The sequence below is a fragment of the Haliotis rubra genome, unplaced genomic scaffold (assembly GCF_003918875.1).
Source record: "Haliotis rubra isolate DU_JTF1 unplaced genomic scaffold, ASM391887v1 Scf227, whole genome shotgun sequence".
NCBI lineage: Eukaryota > Metazoa > Mollusca > Gastropoda > Lepetellida > Haliotidae > Haliotis > Haliotis rubra.
In genome coordinates this window covers 648,085-660,986 of record NW_025766303.1, presented here as the reverse complement: position 1 = coordinate 660,986, position 12,902 = coordinate 648,085, and the positions used below count along the sequence as shown (strand labels likewise).

At 38.1% G+C, this 12,902-nt stretch overlaps 1 protein-coding gene across 5 annotated transcripts in view; it reads right to left on the bottom strand.

Moving 5' to 3' along the window:
- Positions 1-12,902, bottom strand: part of LOC124277761 (paired box protein Pax-6-like) — a 68,552-nt gene that overhangs the window by 17,094 nt on the left and 38,556 nt on the right. For all 5 annotated transcript variants that reach the window (XM_046713487.1, XM_046713489.1, XM_046713484.1 and 2 more), the window contains one exon: positions 10,615-10,961. In XM_046713487.1, coding sequence (XP_046569443.1) covers positions 10,615-10,961 — 347 coding nt within the window. The remainder of the gene's footprint in view (positions 1-10,614; positions 10,962-12,902) is intronic.

Here is a 12,902-nt window from a genome sequence, read left to right as displayed (position 1 = left end):
AAATACTGAAATGGCATGGGGAAATTCCTGACCGCTGTTTCTCGCCCGACACTCATTCATTCAGACTATTTTGTCAGGGGATGGTGTAAGTGTTTTCTCTTCGTGTGTCGCAAGCCCACATCTTGGCGTATAATTTATTATGTATCAAGAAAAATATGTGTGGCGAGGTAAGCATTTTTTTGTGAGGAATGACACGAAATTTGGGAATTGACATATTTCATACAAACAGTATAATAGATGGTACATATTTTTTTTAAATGTAGAGCTTGTTTATGTGCATGCTGTTTCCAGTGATAGCATATGTCAGATAATATTTGTTTGTAATAACGAAGATGGGAACAATTCAACTTTTTTCCTCAAGGCATCAGGAGACACAGATCGTCCCAAACAGCCTTAAAGTATGATGCATGACAGAATAGGTATACTTTTAAATTAAACAAAATACATGATAAAATGAAATATTCCAGAAAACATCAAGGAATTTAACAAAAATATACCGCATACGTATTGTAGATATGCGACTGTACGTAGTGAACATAAAAATAGGTATTTTGCTTTGCTTATGTATGGGTATATTTAAGACATTTGGAGTAATTATATTATCGCACACGACTACACATTGATAATCTAATATCCTGACGTTATTTGATATATTTATAGTTTTGTGATTACATAAACTGCTTTCGTGATTCTTAACTGTCAGTTTAATACACAATCTTTCACACAAACTGAAATATACATGGAATAAAGGCTTTAGTAAAACTGATCAAAACTCCAATAAAAATGATGAAACACGCCCTTTATATGAATTGAAATTGGAGACAGGCACATTTGTTATCTAATGCAAACAATCAACCCTGAACCAATCGTCTTGAAAAGAAATATTTCAAATTCTGAGACTTTTGATGGAAAATACTATTGAAAATGAATTAACGTCAAAACAGGCGAATATTTTAAAGTGAGATTTATTGGTAAGATTGCGGGGCCATCTCTCAGTCTCAAATCACATAAGAGGGTCCGTCTTGTCGCAGTTTCCGTCCGTGACTAGACCACGTTAGTGCGAGTTCTACTGCTTCAAACTCCCCCCTTCTTTTTTAATGTTTTCTACAAATTTTGCGGTTGACTAGGTTTTCCCGGTGTGGCCATGACAACAAGGAACTCTCTTGAAAAGGAGACTCGATTTTTCAGAGGAGCCAATCACGGCCTTTGTAGCAGCCTCACAGGACTCCCCAAATTAAAAGTGTCATAAAATTTTACTAATTCAACCCCCTTGGTGATTACAGGACTTTGCAGAACTGGAATTTTTAATCAGAGATAATAACACCGATTTTGTTATGTGTTTTAGTAATCAGCGACTTTTGTTTAACGACTTTGTGTCAGATATTATTCGTAATAAAACGCTTCCAGAGGTATTTAATATCTGCAAGAAATCTAGGAAAGGGCACATTTGATAGTTTCTTTGTGTGTGTGGAAATACTACATGATCTAACGTAAAGAGTCTTAATATAGTCATTACTCGGGTAATTATCATTCTAATAATGTTTATGTTTTGGAATAGAGCAGTAGATAAAAACACGAGAGTGCATTCCATGTTTGTACAAGACACAGCGGCAGTGTACATGCAATCACAAATACCAACTACAAACTATATGTAACAAGTCCAGACAGCGTTGGCTACCAACAATCTAGTTCCCATATGTCATGTCTACATAAACAATAATGTTTCGCCAAGGTACATGTATTCAGAAACATTCATCCTAACCTATTTCCTTTGTTCGGATTCAATTAATCTCTATATTACTTATTCATGTATGTTCAAAGACGTGCCAATACGTATTTAGCAGTGCGTATGCAATAAAACAATCGCAACCACAGCGATAATATAACCATCCTGGTTGTCAAATAGACCAAGGGAGGAGCATGTTCTATATATATAACCCTTTGGAAGGAAGAAAAGGTTCTGTTAACACTCTGAATATATGTTTAAAACATTTAAAAGATAGACAGACAAATCTCTACAACGTTTTCAACTGAGTTCGCAATTGTAATTTTATTTTAGATGGCACGCTATGAATTACACATGAAATGTCAACAAATATGGCAAGTGTACATAGTTATATTACTTAGATAAAATGCAAAATATATTGAAAGACCTGTCGTCTGTGCCATTTATGAATGTGTTTACAGAAAGACATTAACATATATTTATCTTTACATTTGAGTATGCAAATTGCAAATCAGACATAAAGATAGAACGAATAAAGGTAATTGCAGCTTCAGTGTAAATGGTCAGACACTAGATCCAGGGGTTTGTGTTGGCTGGAGTAACACAAAATAGAAATACCTTTCATCATTGTAAAACTCAGAAAGTACGACGCAAATGACATGTTTATCCAAAGACAGGTGACCACTGACAGACACTGTGTCTGGAGGCAGACTAACAGAAAGATCCTTCACTGGACTCAAACTCAGAAAGTACGAGGCAATGGACATGGTTAATCAAAGACAGGTGACCACTGACAGACACTGTGTCTGGAGGCAGACTAACAGGAAAGACCCTTCAAGACACTAAACCCCAGAAGGTACGAAGACATGGTTACTCAAAGAAAAGTGAGCACTGACAGATATTGTGGCTGGATAAAGCTACAATGGAAAGATCCTTCACCAGACTCAAACTCAGAAAGTACGAGGCAAAGGACATGGTTACTCAAACAAAGATGAGCTCTGAGAGGGACCGTAGCAGCGGTGAAATGGGAGCATTTTCCTCCATGAATGATAAAGTATCTCGGGCTGAGAGCACCTTGCGGGAAGACGATGATAATTAAGATTTCTATTCGTATCATTGAGATGCCGCCACAAATTGATACGCAGGCTAGAGTCTCCCAGCTATTTGGTCTGTTTCCTTCAAGACGGGCTCAATCTTCTGTCTCTTCTATTGCTCCCATAGGGAGCTCGCCAATGAATTTCACTTAAGATATCTTGTCGCCAATTATGCCCCTTCTGTCATCAATTGTGTAGATTTAGTAGGGGGCAGAGTACATAGGCAATCTTGCTGTAGAGTTTTATGGTGCAAGAGGGGCCCTCTTCGCGTCAACGTAATGGGGCAAATATAAAAACACTATAAAAATAAGATACGTATGGGACTGAGAAACAAACGTATTGATTTGTTAGAATATGATATTATGGCGTGTGTTTAACAAGTAGGTCTCTATTCTGGTCACCTTTGGGTTGAGAGCTCCATGAACTGCAAACATTAATTACAAGAAAAGTTGTGTACAATATGACATAGGCTGTGACAATGAGCCAGGAGAGACTTTGCAGTGCATTGTCAGTTATCAAATTAGCCTGGTTACAAAGATAAACTGAAAACGCTGTCTATGTGAGTTGAAACGAACAGTGCAAGCAATGGGATGAACAAAGTATATCTTCCTCTTTTATTTGGGGACATAAATGTCATAAATTTAGAATACAAACAGTTATATACATGATAATTAAAATTACGGTAGTCACGTATATTTGCTCTAGTTATTCATTGTTTGGCCCAAACTGCATTTAATTGGGCGTGGTACGTAAACACTAGTGACAATTTGCATGAGAATAAAGAGGAAATTGAATGGAAGATGGAGAGAAAATTAACAGTATCAATGACGTCGCCAATTGCAGCATCGTATTTCATTGCAGAGTCACGGCAGGGGGTGCATGAGGCGAGCATGACAGCAAACTGTTTGTAAAGACGATGTACCTCTGACTGCCATGCCGTGGACTTGAGAAGAAAGCCCCAATGGAGAATAGAGGCACTTTCAGCCCAAACTTGGCATGATGGATCGTGCTTTGCGGCACTGTGACATTGCTATAGCGGCGCTAACACAGAGAGTTAGGGTTCGCCTCGTGATGCACGGGCAGCGGCCGCTTTGAATGTGCACGAGCGGGGGAGACACGTGAATCTCGTGCAGTAATTTGTTTTCATCTTGCATCGAGGGGAGAAATTCCCATCGCCTTGTCATCAGCCAAGATATAAATTACTTTCATTTCTGGTTCTCAGAAACACCGTTGCCTTGATGAATTGCCGTGTCGATCTAACAGAGCTTTAAGAAGCTAGCCATCTACTTTTAGGCCTTTTATTACTCTAACGAGGTATGTGTCACCTCCGCTAGTTCGCACTGTGACCCTTGCTTGCGACTGTATGGGCGTCCATCCGTGAGGAAGGGACACCCTAAGTAGCTACATCGGGGACTGATAAATTTCTTCAGTTCTAAGAAAGGTAATTAAATCGAAAATCAACATTCGTGGGTGCAAATTAGAAGGACTGACAGAAACCTTCGCAAGTGCGTCGCTTGGCGATAGGGACCGTAGAGGGCTTTTAAGCAGTCTGCAAAAGTTCCAATTTGCGTTGAAGACTTGGCACCGGACTTTATACTTCTTAACGGTGTCTTAGATAGTTATGTGTTCAACCTAGCGGAAATTTTCTTCGCAGATAACTGCGCTACTCTCGCAAGAAAATGGCTGCTTTCACGATTTAATAAATTGGTGACGTTTATTATCATCGCGATGAGCCGAAGGGCCTAGAAATAAATGAGAATTAGGGCCTAGATTTCGGCGTGGCACAAAGAGAGCCACATGCAAATGAGGGACTACCCAGCTCACCATGGCCGCTCAGGCGGGAAATTGTTCAGTCAAGCGAACGCGATTTGATTTTTTGAGAAAAATCATCCCAGATGTGTCAAGTTTTAATTAATATTTCAAAAGGTGTGTGAGGGAAGGCAAGTTTACGAACCGGTTTACTATCTGAATCATAGCACAGACGCCCTCTGAAAATGTCCCGCTTTCCATTGGTGTCAAAATGGCGGGATGGACAGTAATATCACATCTCTAACTTCAGACAAATCTTAACCTAGGTGAGAAAGCATTGGTCCAACATTAGGCCAGCATGTGCGCGCCGATCACATCCTAGAAGAAGCTGACGAAAAAGCCCCAGGCTACTCCGTCACCCGCTCAACTTGGAGTAATTGTCAACTACAGGATAATTAAAGAAGCGAGACCCCTTGTCGGAGTTTGAGTCTTGGCTCAAGCCAGTGCTCGGGCTAGGAGAACATGGGCGATGATAGGGAGACATCTGGATGTGTGGACATCCGATGGCCTTTGGTCTCGAATTGGAGTTGACCATGACTTTGACCCAGACCATCAGTAGGAGATTCAGCTGATTACGCCTTGCTTGTTCTTTCAAAGACAATGGCTAATGTCTTCAACATCGCTCTTACCATTGAGAATATGATCCAGCCATCCTTGACGAAACTCTATGTAATGTACTGTTACAGTATTCTTATTGCCTATCTATCTTATGAAATGAGAAATGACACCTTCATGAGCTGACATCAATGTTCCATGGGTGATGGTATACCCGATACAGGTATCAAATGACATGATACGACATACAACACGTTCAATATCACGTGTCACAGCAAGAAGAAACACAGATATTAACAATGATATGACCACCTAAACATCAAGATATATGTATTATTTGCAAAACATAATATCGTTATTAAATACAAATTTCATAAATCATATTTTCAAAATTGTTTTCAATGATAATACAAAGTCGAGGATTCGCAATTGGAGAGACCGGATTGCATTTTACAAAGGCCATTTCGAAATTGATGAATCTGCCTGATTCAGTTACAGCTATGGGGTTCTTTTTCACCTTTTTGAATGTTCAAAGATTTAAAGAGATATGAATAGCTTTAAACCGGCGAAAAATTATGAGAGGGAAAGTACTTCTAAATATTTTATCATTGTTACATCATATTTCTCAAAGGAGCAAAATTGTGTCGAGGCTTTGACAGTTTGACGTGTGAAATATCATTTATTATGGAGGACTTTGGATTAGACATAAACCCGGGTGTGAAAATAGCACCAATCTAATCGATGCTGAAGCTAAAGTGATGAAAATCTTGAAAAACATATAATAAATTATACAATGTATATTTTGGCAAAATCAGTTTGCTTAATACTCAGCGCTACTTACATGCTAACTAATTTGGACAAGAAAGGAGTCTTCACACTTCCCTCATTCTCAAAGGTATAAATCACATCTTTACTAAATGACTTGTTAATAAACAATGAAGTTAGGTTCGATATATATTGTCTTGGAACATCATCAAAAAGGATTCTGTTAGGTGTGAAAGGATTATGATTTGACACACTGAAGGCGCTTTCAAGATGTTCTCCATTCAAGGGAGAATGTTTATGCTTGCTTATACTTATATGAATACGTGTGTGTCACTTACGAAACAGCTTAATGTCCTTATCAATGTAATCTTTGAAGAAGAGAAGGATTCATGTAATTCTGAGTGTATTTTACCATTTAAAATGCATGTCCTCTGTATTTGATTCCATTACTCGTGTATTTGTTTAAATAGCTGATGCAAAAAGACCGAGAGTCCACAGAAATATTGGATTAGTTCTGGCAAAGGGGATTACCTAGCCATTCTTACAAACAAATGGCAATACTTTGGGATTTTCTTGTTAATTTACTCCTACTGCAAGATGTAGAGGAATAGCCAGGAGCTTTCTTATGAATCATCAGAGAATTAATCAGCTCACTCTCAATTTGATCTTCATTGCAGAGTAATGATCGAACACTACTTCGCACCTGCACGGTAAGGACGCCCAATTCAGAAAAGAAATTAAGTGCAAATTTTAAGATAATTAAATTTATCAGGTATTCCTGGGAAAATCTGAACAGATCTTCTTATGTCGTCCTCCCAGCCTTTGTTGTCCCTCGAGCACATCCTCATCAGTCTCTTAGAGAAAATCCGGTTTGGGGGAATGCGGAGGGGATTTGTAATAATTTTGCAATTTCATTAACTTTCACGGCTAAGCGAACAAGTGAAGATGGCCACTTCAGTTAGTTACTTATAAATCTACTGCCACTTCGCATGAAGAAACATTTCTTTTTCGAGAGTCATCACATGACATATTAATATGGAAAACGTTTCGCTGATTAAGAATTCATTTTGAAGGACTAGGTTACAAGTTGTGACATTTTACTTCAAACTTGTTCTTGTTAGCCACCGCGTCCGACCGAACCCATTTCCCAAAATAGCCGGGATTGTCGGAACTAACAGGAAGACATATCAAAGTATGACGCACTTTCCCGTATAATACCAGTGTAAGGTGTAGTACTTGTCATCTTTAGTCTCGTTATACAATGTGACCCAAATGTGATACAATAGACATTTGCCCTTCAATGAAACATCAACTGTCACCTTTGATATTTGATCAGTTGCACTCAAGCATGAACTCACCGCCGTCAACTCCCTATATCGTCACTTGCATATAAACGACTTAATTTTTTTATTTGGCGTCAAAAGAATGTCACAAAAGCTCATATAAAGCCTTGATTTCATGTCTTCAAACGACAAAGGTTTAGACTGTCCGACATCGTTTATGATTTGTGCTGAATATATATCTTTTGATCATCGACCTTGTAATAATAGGAGAAAACCCATTAGCCATCCCCTGCCACCTTAACTCCAGACCAAATACACAGCCTACATTCCATGTAATTTTTATAGGTGTCGATAGAAAAGGTCCAAACAGGGTCGGAAATCCCAATCACTCTTACACTGACCCTATGTCTGCAGGAAACCCTGCTAAGAGGACCCCTCGATGGATGGGATATAAGTATGCCCTTGCCATCATAAACAGGGCTCTTTATTGAATCGTTAAATATCAGTAGAGGGTAGTGACACTTTATTGACGCCATACAGAACCTTTATCTTCTTAGCATTTATCTGAACCCAACAGTGAGATTTACGGGGCGTGGAGGGCCGGAGTATAGGCATGTTTCCTGCTAGCCCAAATTTCGCCTCACGTATAGGCTTCGCTCACTGCAAGGGGTCTTTCAATCCGGGCAGCAATTTCCTCACAAAACATGTTAAATATAATATCCTTTACCCAGCAAACACCACACATTTGAGGACAATTGTGGCGCATCTTTGAAGCTGAGCCACAATGGGCACTGATGAGAACAGATGGGGCCGTCATCTCGCTTCCAGCAGAATGCCTGCTCTATAGGTGGCGCTCTGCTCTTTTACTCCCCATAAGATGTCGTGCTGTGTGTTTTCAAAGGCCAAACAGAGACTCTAGCCTCAGTTTCTGTTTGCCAGTTCAGGAAACCTCTCCTTACGTTTCTGAGGGTCTCTATTAAATATAGGATTGCCACCACCGACGATGTTAAACTATCATAAGCTGTTTGTGTTTATTTTGGCATTATCATGTATCCTATTTTATGTTTTCTGCAGGTGTTAAGGGATGTATGCAGAAGTCATGACAGACAAGGGACATTGTCGTGTAATATGATTGAAGGTATGTGAGAATTCATCCCCCATCACTACGAACAGTAACCTTTTGATAATCCCAAAGCAGTATTACTGGCAGTGAGACATTGAAGTTTCGTCAGTAAGACTTGACAATCATACATTTCAGAGTGGGGATGTAACCATAGTTTTCAGCGTGGTCAAGGATCAATATGAGAGTGAGGTAAGGCCATGGTGTATCTCTGCATACAAATGTACTAAATATACACAATGTATCAAACATAAATGCGTTTGATTCTAAAGTAAACTTGGTAAAATATCCTCCATACTTAGTTTTTACATACTATAAATGCACTTTATCCTAACTGTTTCCGAGTCGCTACACGTGAACAAAAGGTTTAATCCATTGCCCATACTTAAACCCTACTTTACATGAAATACACATTATGCCTTCACCATTGCCACAACACAGCGCTTCCCTACGTAGCGCTGTACGAGTATTCGTTCGTGAGCTAAACGGTATCCAGTGGACAAAACGATAAAACAAGGTAATAAAAAAGTGTTTTGTAGTAGCACTGCAACGATACACAGCAATAAAACACAGATCAAAAGAATACACCAGCCAATATAAAACCCTGTATTTGAAGTTCTGAATGATGTAGATGTGTTGGCTTGCTACTAATAAAAAGCTACGCGAGAATTCTGGAGTTCCTAAAGGATACAAAGCAAGACCACAACACTGTTTTTTAACAGGTTCGATAAAGTATATCTGAATTTGTGTGACGTTATTTCTGAATTATCACGTGACCTAACGTTTACTTTGATTGGAGGATTGTCATTCTGACCCAGCATGCCCATCTTCCCTGTCTGAATCAGTGACGTTCTGGCTGGGAGGATATTACAGTTTAACCTTAAAATTCCAAAATTGCTTGCGACATGACAGTCGTATTGCACCTTAAAATGAAAATATTGATTTCACGTGTAGGCCGTGGTGTTAATCAAGGAAAAGCGGTTGCATGCACTATCTCAAAGCTATTTTCATTAAGTTAATATCTTGTGAAATAGTTTTTCATAATAGAGATTTTAAGCCACAGTATTGTTTGTGAACATTCTGCGAGGCTACGGTGAAATATGTCCCATACGGTGACTATGTGATATGGAGGTATTGATGAAACATTCTCTATACACCGTGATGGAATATAATTTTCCTTAATGGTTGATACAATAGCCTCCCATAACAGTAGACCCGGCAAGGAATACAGTTACAAATATTGGGAACGCTACCATCTGGTCCAAGACTGCTGGATCATGCCATTGTTAGAACAGGTTCCTTTTGATTTAATGATTTACACAATGTTTAGGCTCACATATCCAACATCTTTAAATAACTCCACAAGAGTAGCAGCATATTCCTTTGCATAATGCTCAATGGAACATCCTACCATTTCCATACTAACATAAATCTGTTTCTTCATCCTTTATATAAAGCTCCTATCATTTCCCTACTCACATATCTGTTTCTTCATCTTTTATATAAAGCTCCTACCATTTCCCTACTAACATATGTTTCTTCATCCTTTATATAAAGCTACCATTTTCCTACTAACATATGTTTCTTCATCCTTTACATAAAGCTATCGTCAAGATATGGCTGAAATATTGCCAATGTGACGTTAAATATTAACTCACTCACTCACTCACTTATATAAAGCTCCTACCATTGCCCTACTCACATATCTGTTTCTTCATCCTTTATATAAAGCTCCTACCATTTCCCTACTCACATATCTGTTTCTTCATCCTTTATATAAAGCTCCTACCATTTCCCTACTCATATCTGTTTCTTCATCCTTTATATAAAGCTCCTACCATTTCCCTACTCACATATCTGTTTCTTCATCCTTTATATAAAGCTCCTACCATTTCCCTACTCACATATCTGTTTCTTCTTCCTTTATATAAAGCTCCTACCATTTCCCTACTAACATATCTGTTTCTTCTTCCTTTATATAAAGCTCCTACCATTTCCCTACAAACATATGTTTCTTCATCCTTTATATAAAGCTCCTACCATTTCCCTACTAACATATCTGTTTCTTCTTCCTTTCTATAAAGCTCCTACCATTTCCCTACTAACATATGTTTCTTTATCCTTTATATAAAGCTCCTACCATTTCCCTACTAACATATCTGTTTCTTCATCCTTTATATAAAGCTCCTACCATTTCTGTTTCGTCATCTCCGAAGTGTACGATGTTATACATTATAGAGGCATATACAAATGTATACTCACACTTGGAATATTATCTTGATTGCATACAGCTTCAGACAGCAGCCGATCTCTGATTTCCCAAGCAAATATAGACGGGCACTCGCGTTTAAACTGCGCAATTTTTGAAACAACGTCATTTGTAGCCACTCTTGGTTTGCTGCCACCAATGGCCCTTGGCCGGATGGAGCCGGTCTCGTAGTATCGGCCCAAAATTTTGCTCACACAACCGTTCGATACTTGCAAAATTCTAGATATGTCACATGGCCTGGCGCCACTATGGGCAAGTTCGACGATTCTCTGTCTTGTTGAGTCTGGCAATGGTCTACCGTTTACAAACACTCCGCCCAACTGGTTCACTCCACTGTGGCCTACAAGAATAACATAGTTGTATGAATGAACAATGTCAGCAAGTGGAAAGGTAACAATGTTATAACATATACTAACCTTTGATATAAACGAGAAGATAATATTCGGGAATGATTAGCAGTTTGCAATTAGTCATAGGTAGTGTGCATGCTATATAGTTATGTCATATACATGTGATCTGTTACATATGAACGATAAGTATGAAACCTACAGATATAAACACGTCATAAAGAATAACTTATATATCACTAACATCCCTTTAACTGAATCATCTTTTGCATCAAGTAATTACCAAACATGCTGGAACAAGCCACTTACATATATTAAACACAAGGTCTAAACATTTGAGTGAAAAAAAGCGAGATTACAATACATACTTCTCGCAACATCAACACTTTTATCACTTGATCTAACACGAGGTCAATATGAAATTAAACCCCATATGTTGGCCGGTATGATATTAGCTTCGACATTTATTAACATATTGATGTATAACCAAATGAAAACCGACTATGACAACCAACAGTCAAAGAATAAGTACTATTGCAACGCACAATTTTCTGAACAGGAACATGTCATGCTTGAACGGATTCATTTCTACGGAAGATTAACCCTCAGTCTCCCGTATCTTGTTGTACACGGTTAGCAAAAACCAATTGTGAAGCACAAATAAATTAATTTATCAATTGCATTGCATTATGTATTGCAAATTGTTAACATACGTCCATTGAATTAAGCAGGTATAGAACACCTATGGTTAAACGAACGTTGCAAACTCATGCAGTCACGGAGAGCAGCTTTTCAAATATGAAATATGATATTCTGGGGGAAAAGTACAATTACTGTACGCACAAACGAAAGTACGGAACTGTTCCTCTTTGATCAAAGATGCTGATTATCTATTTTTATGTAAAGCGGTGGTGTTTCCTTTATACTGGCATTTATTTTTATGCAAATATTAATTACCCCCATAGCACAGCATTGTGTATGGCCATCAAACTGTTTCGTTCAAATATTCCACTGATGTGCTATCGCATACAATCTACATCAGAGCGTGAGGTTATCATTAGTATTCGCCTTGTTTTGTACGTTCTGTTAGCAATATGAAATGATACAATATATTGCCCGTATCACGTTACACGTTTTGGTTTTAGACATACATAAAGTCTGTGATTTTTCGGTATTAAACCATTTAATGAAAACAAAAGTACAATGATACATCAGACATGAAACTACGTTCTTAATTCATTGTTGTATTATTGTATAAGAGCACAAAACACTTCTTCGTGAAGTAAGACAAGAAAAACATACGCGTTTGATAGCTGTGACGTCCTACTGTCAACATTAGTGATAATTAGCTTCAAGGGAAATTTATTGCCTTCTGCAATGTCTCAGCTGATAGACGAATGTATTGTTCTGGTGTCTTCACCCGCTACATGATATCTTCATGATCCGCACAACTTCGCCGTATCATCAATAGAATATCGTGTAGCATCATACGATTATATTGCAAATCTGATATTCTGCTTTGAAATGCGAGGAAGTAAGCTTTGGCTATGAAAATAATACCGTATTTTGACGGTGAAATAAAACTCAGTATTATGAATATAAAATTAAACAAAATGCCATGTTGATAGCACAAAGGAGAATCCAGTACATGAAGAAAGATATGTCAGTATCTTTGGAGACGTACATATTCCCCGTTATGATTTATTGATAATTTGTCATTTCAAATAAAAAAAGTTAATGTTGTCTTAAAATGTATCAAAAGTTCATATTTAATCTTAGTAATTCTATCCTGGAAACAATGACCATAAGGATATTCTTGGTTTCGTGAACAGATGACCGGAGGCGGATTGATAACGTATTCTGTTTAAACACTTAAGACAATAGCTAATGCCTACTCAAGCGTTAATGCTACATTAAAGCGCCCTGTCGGTTAG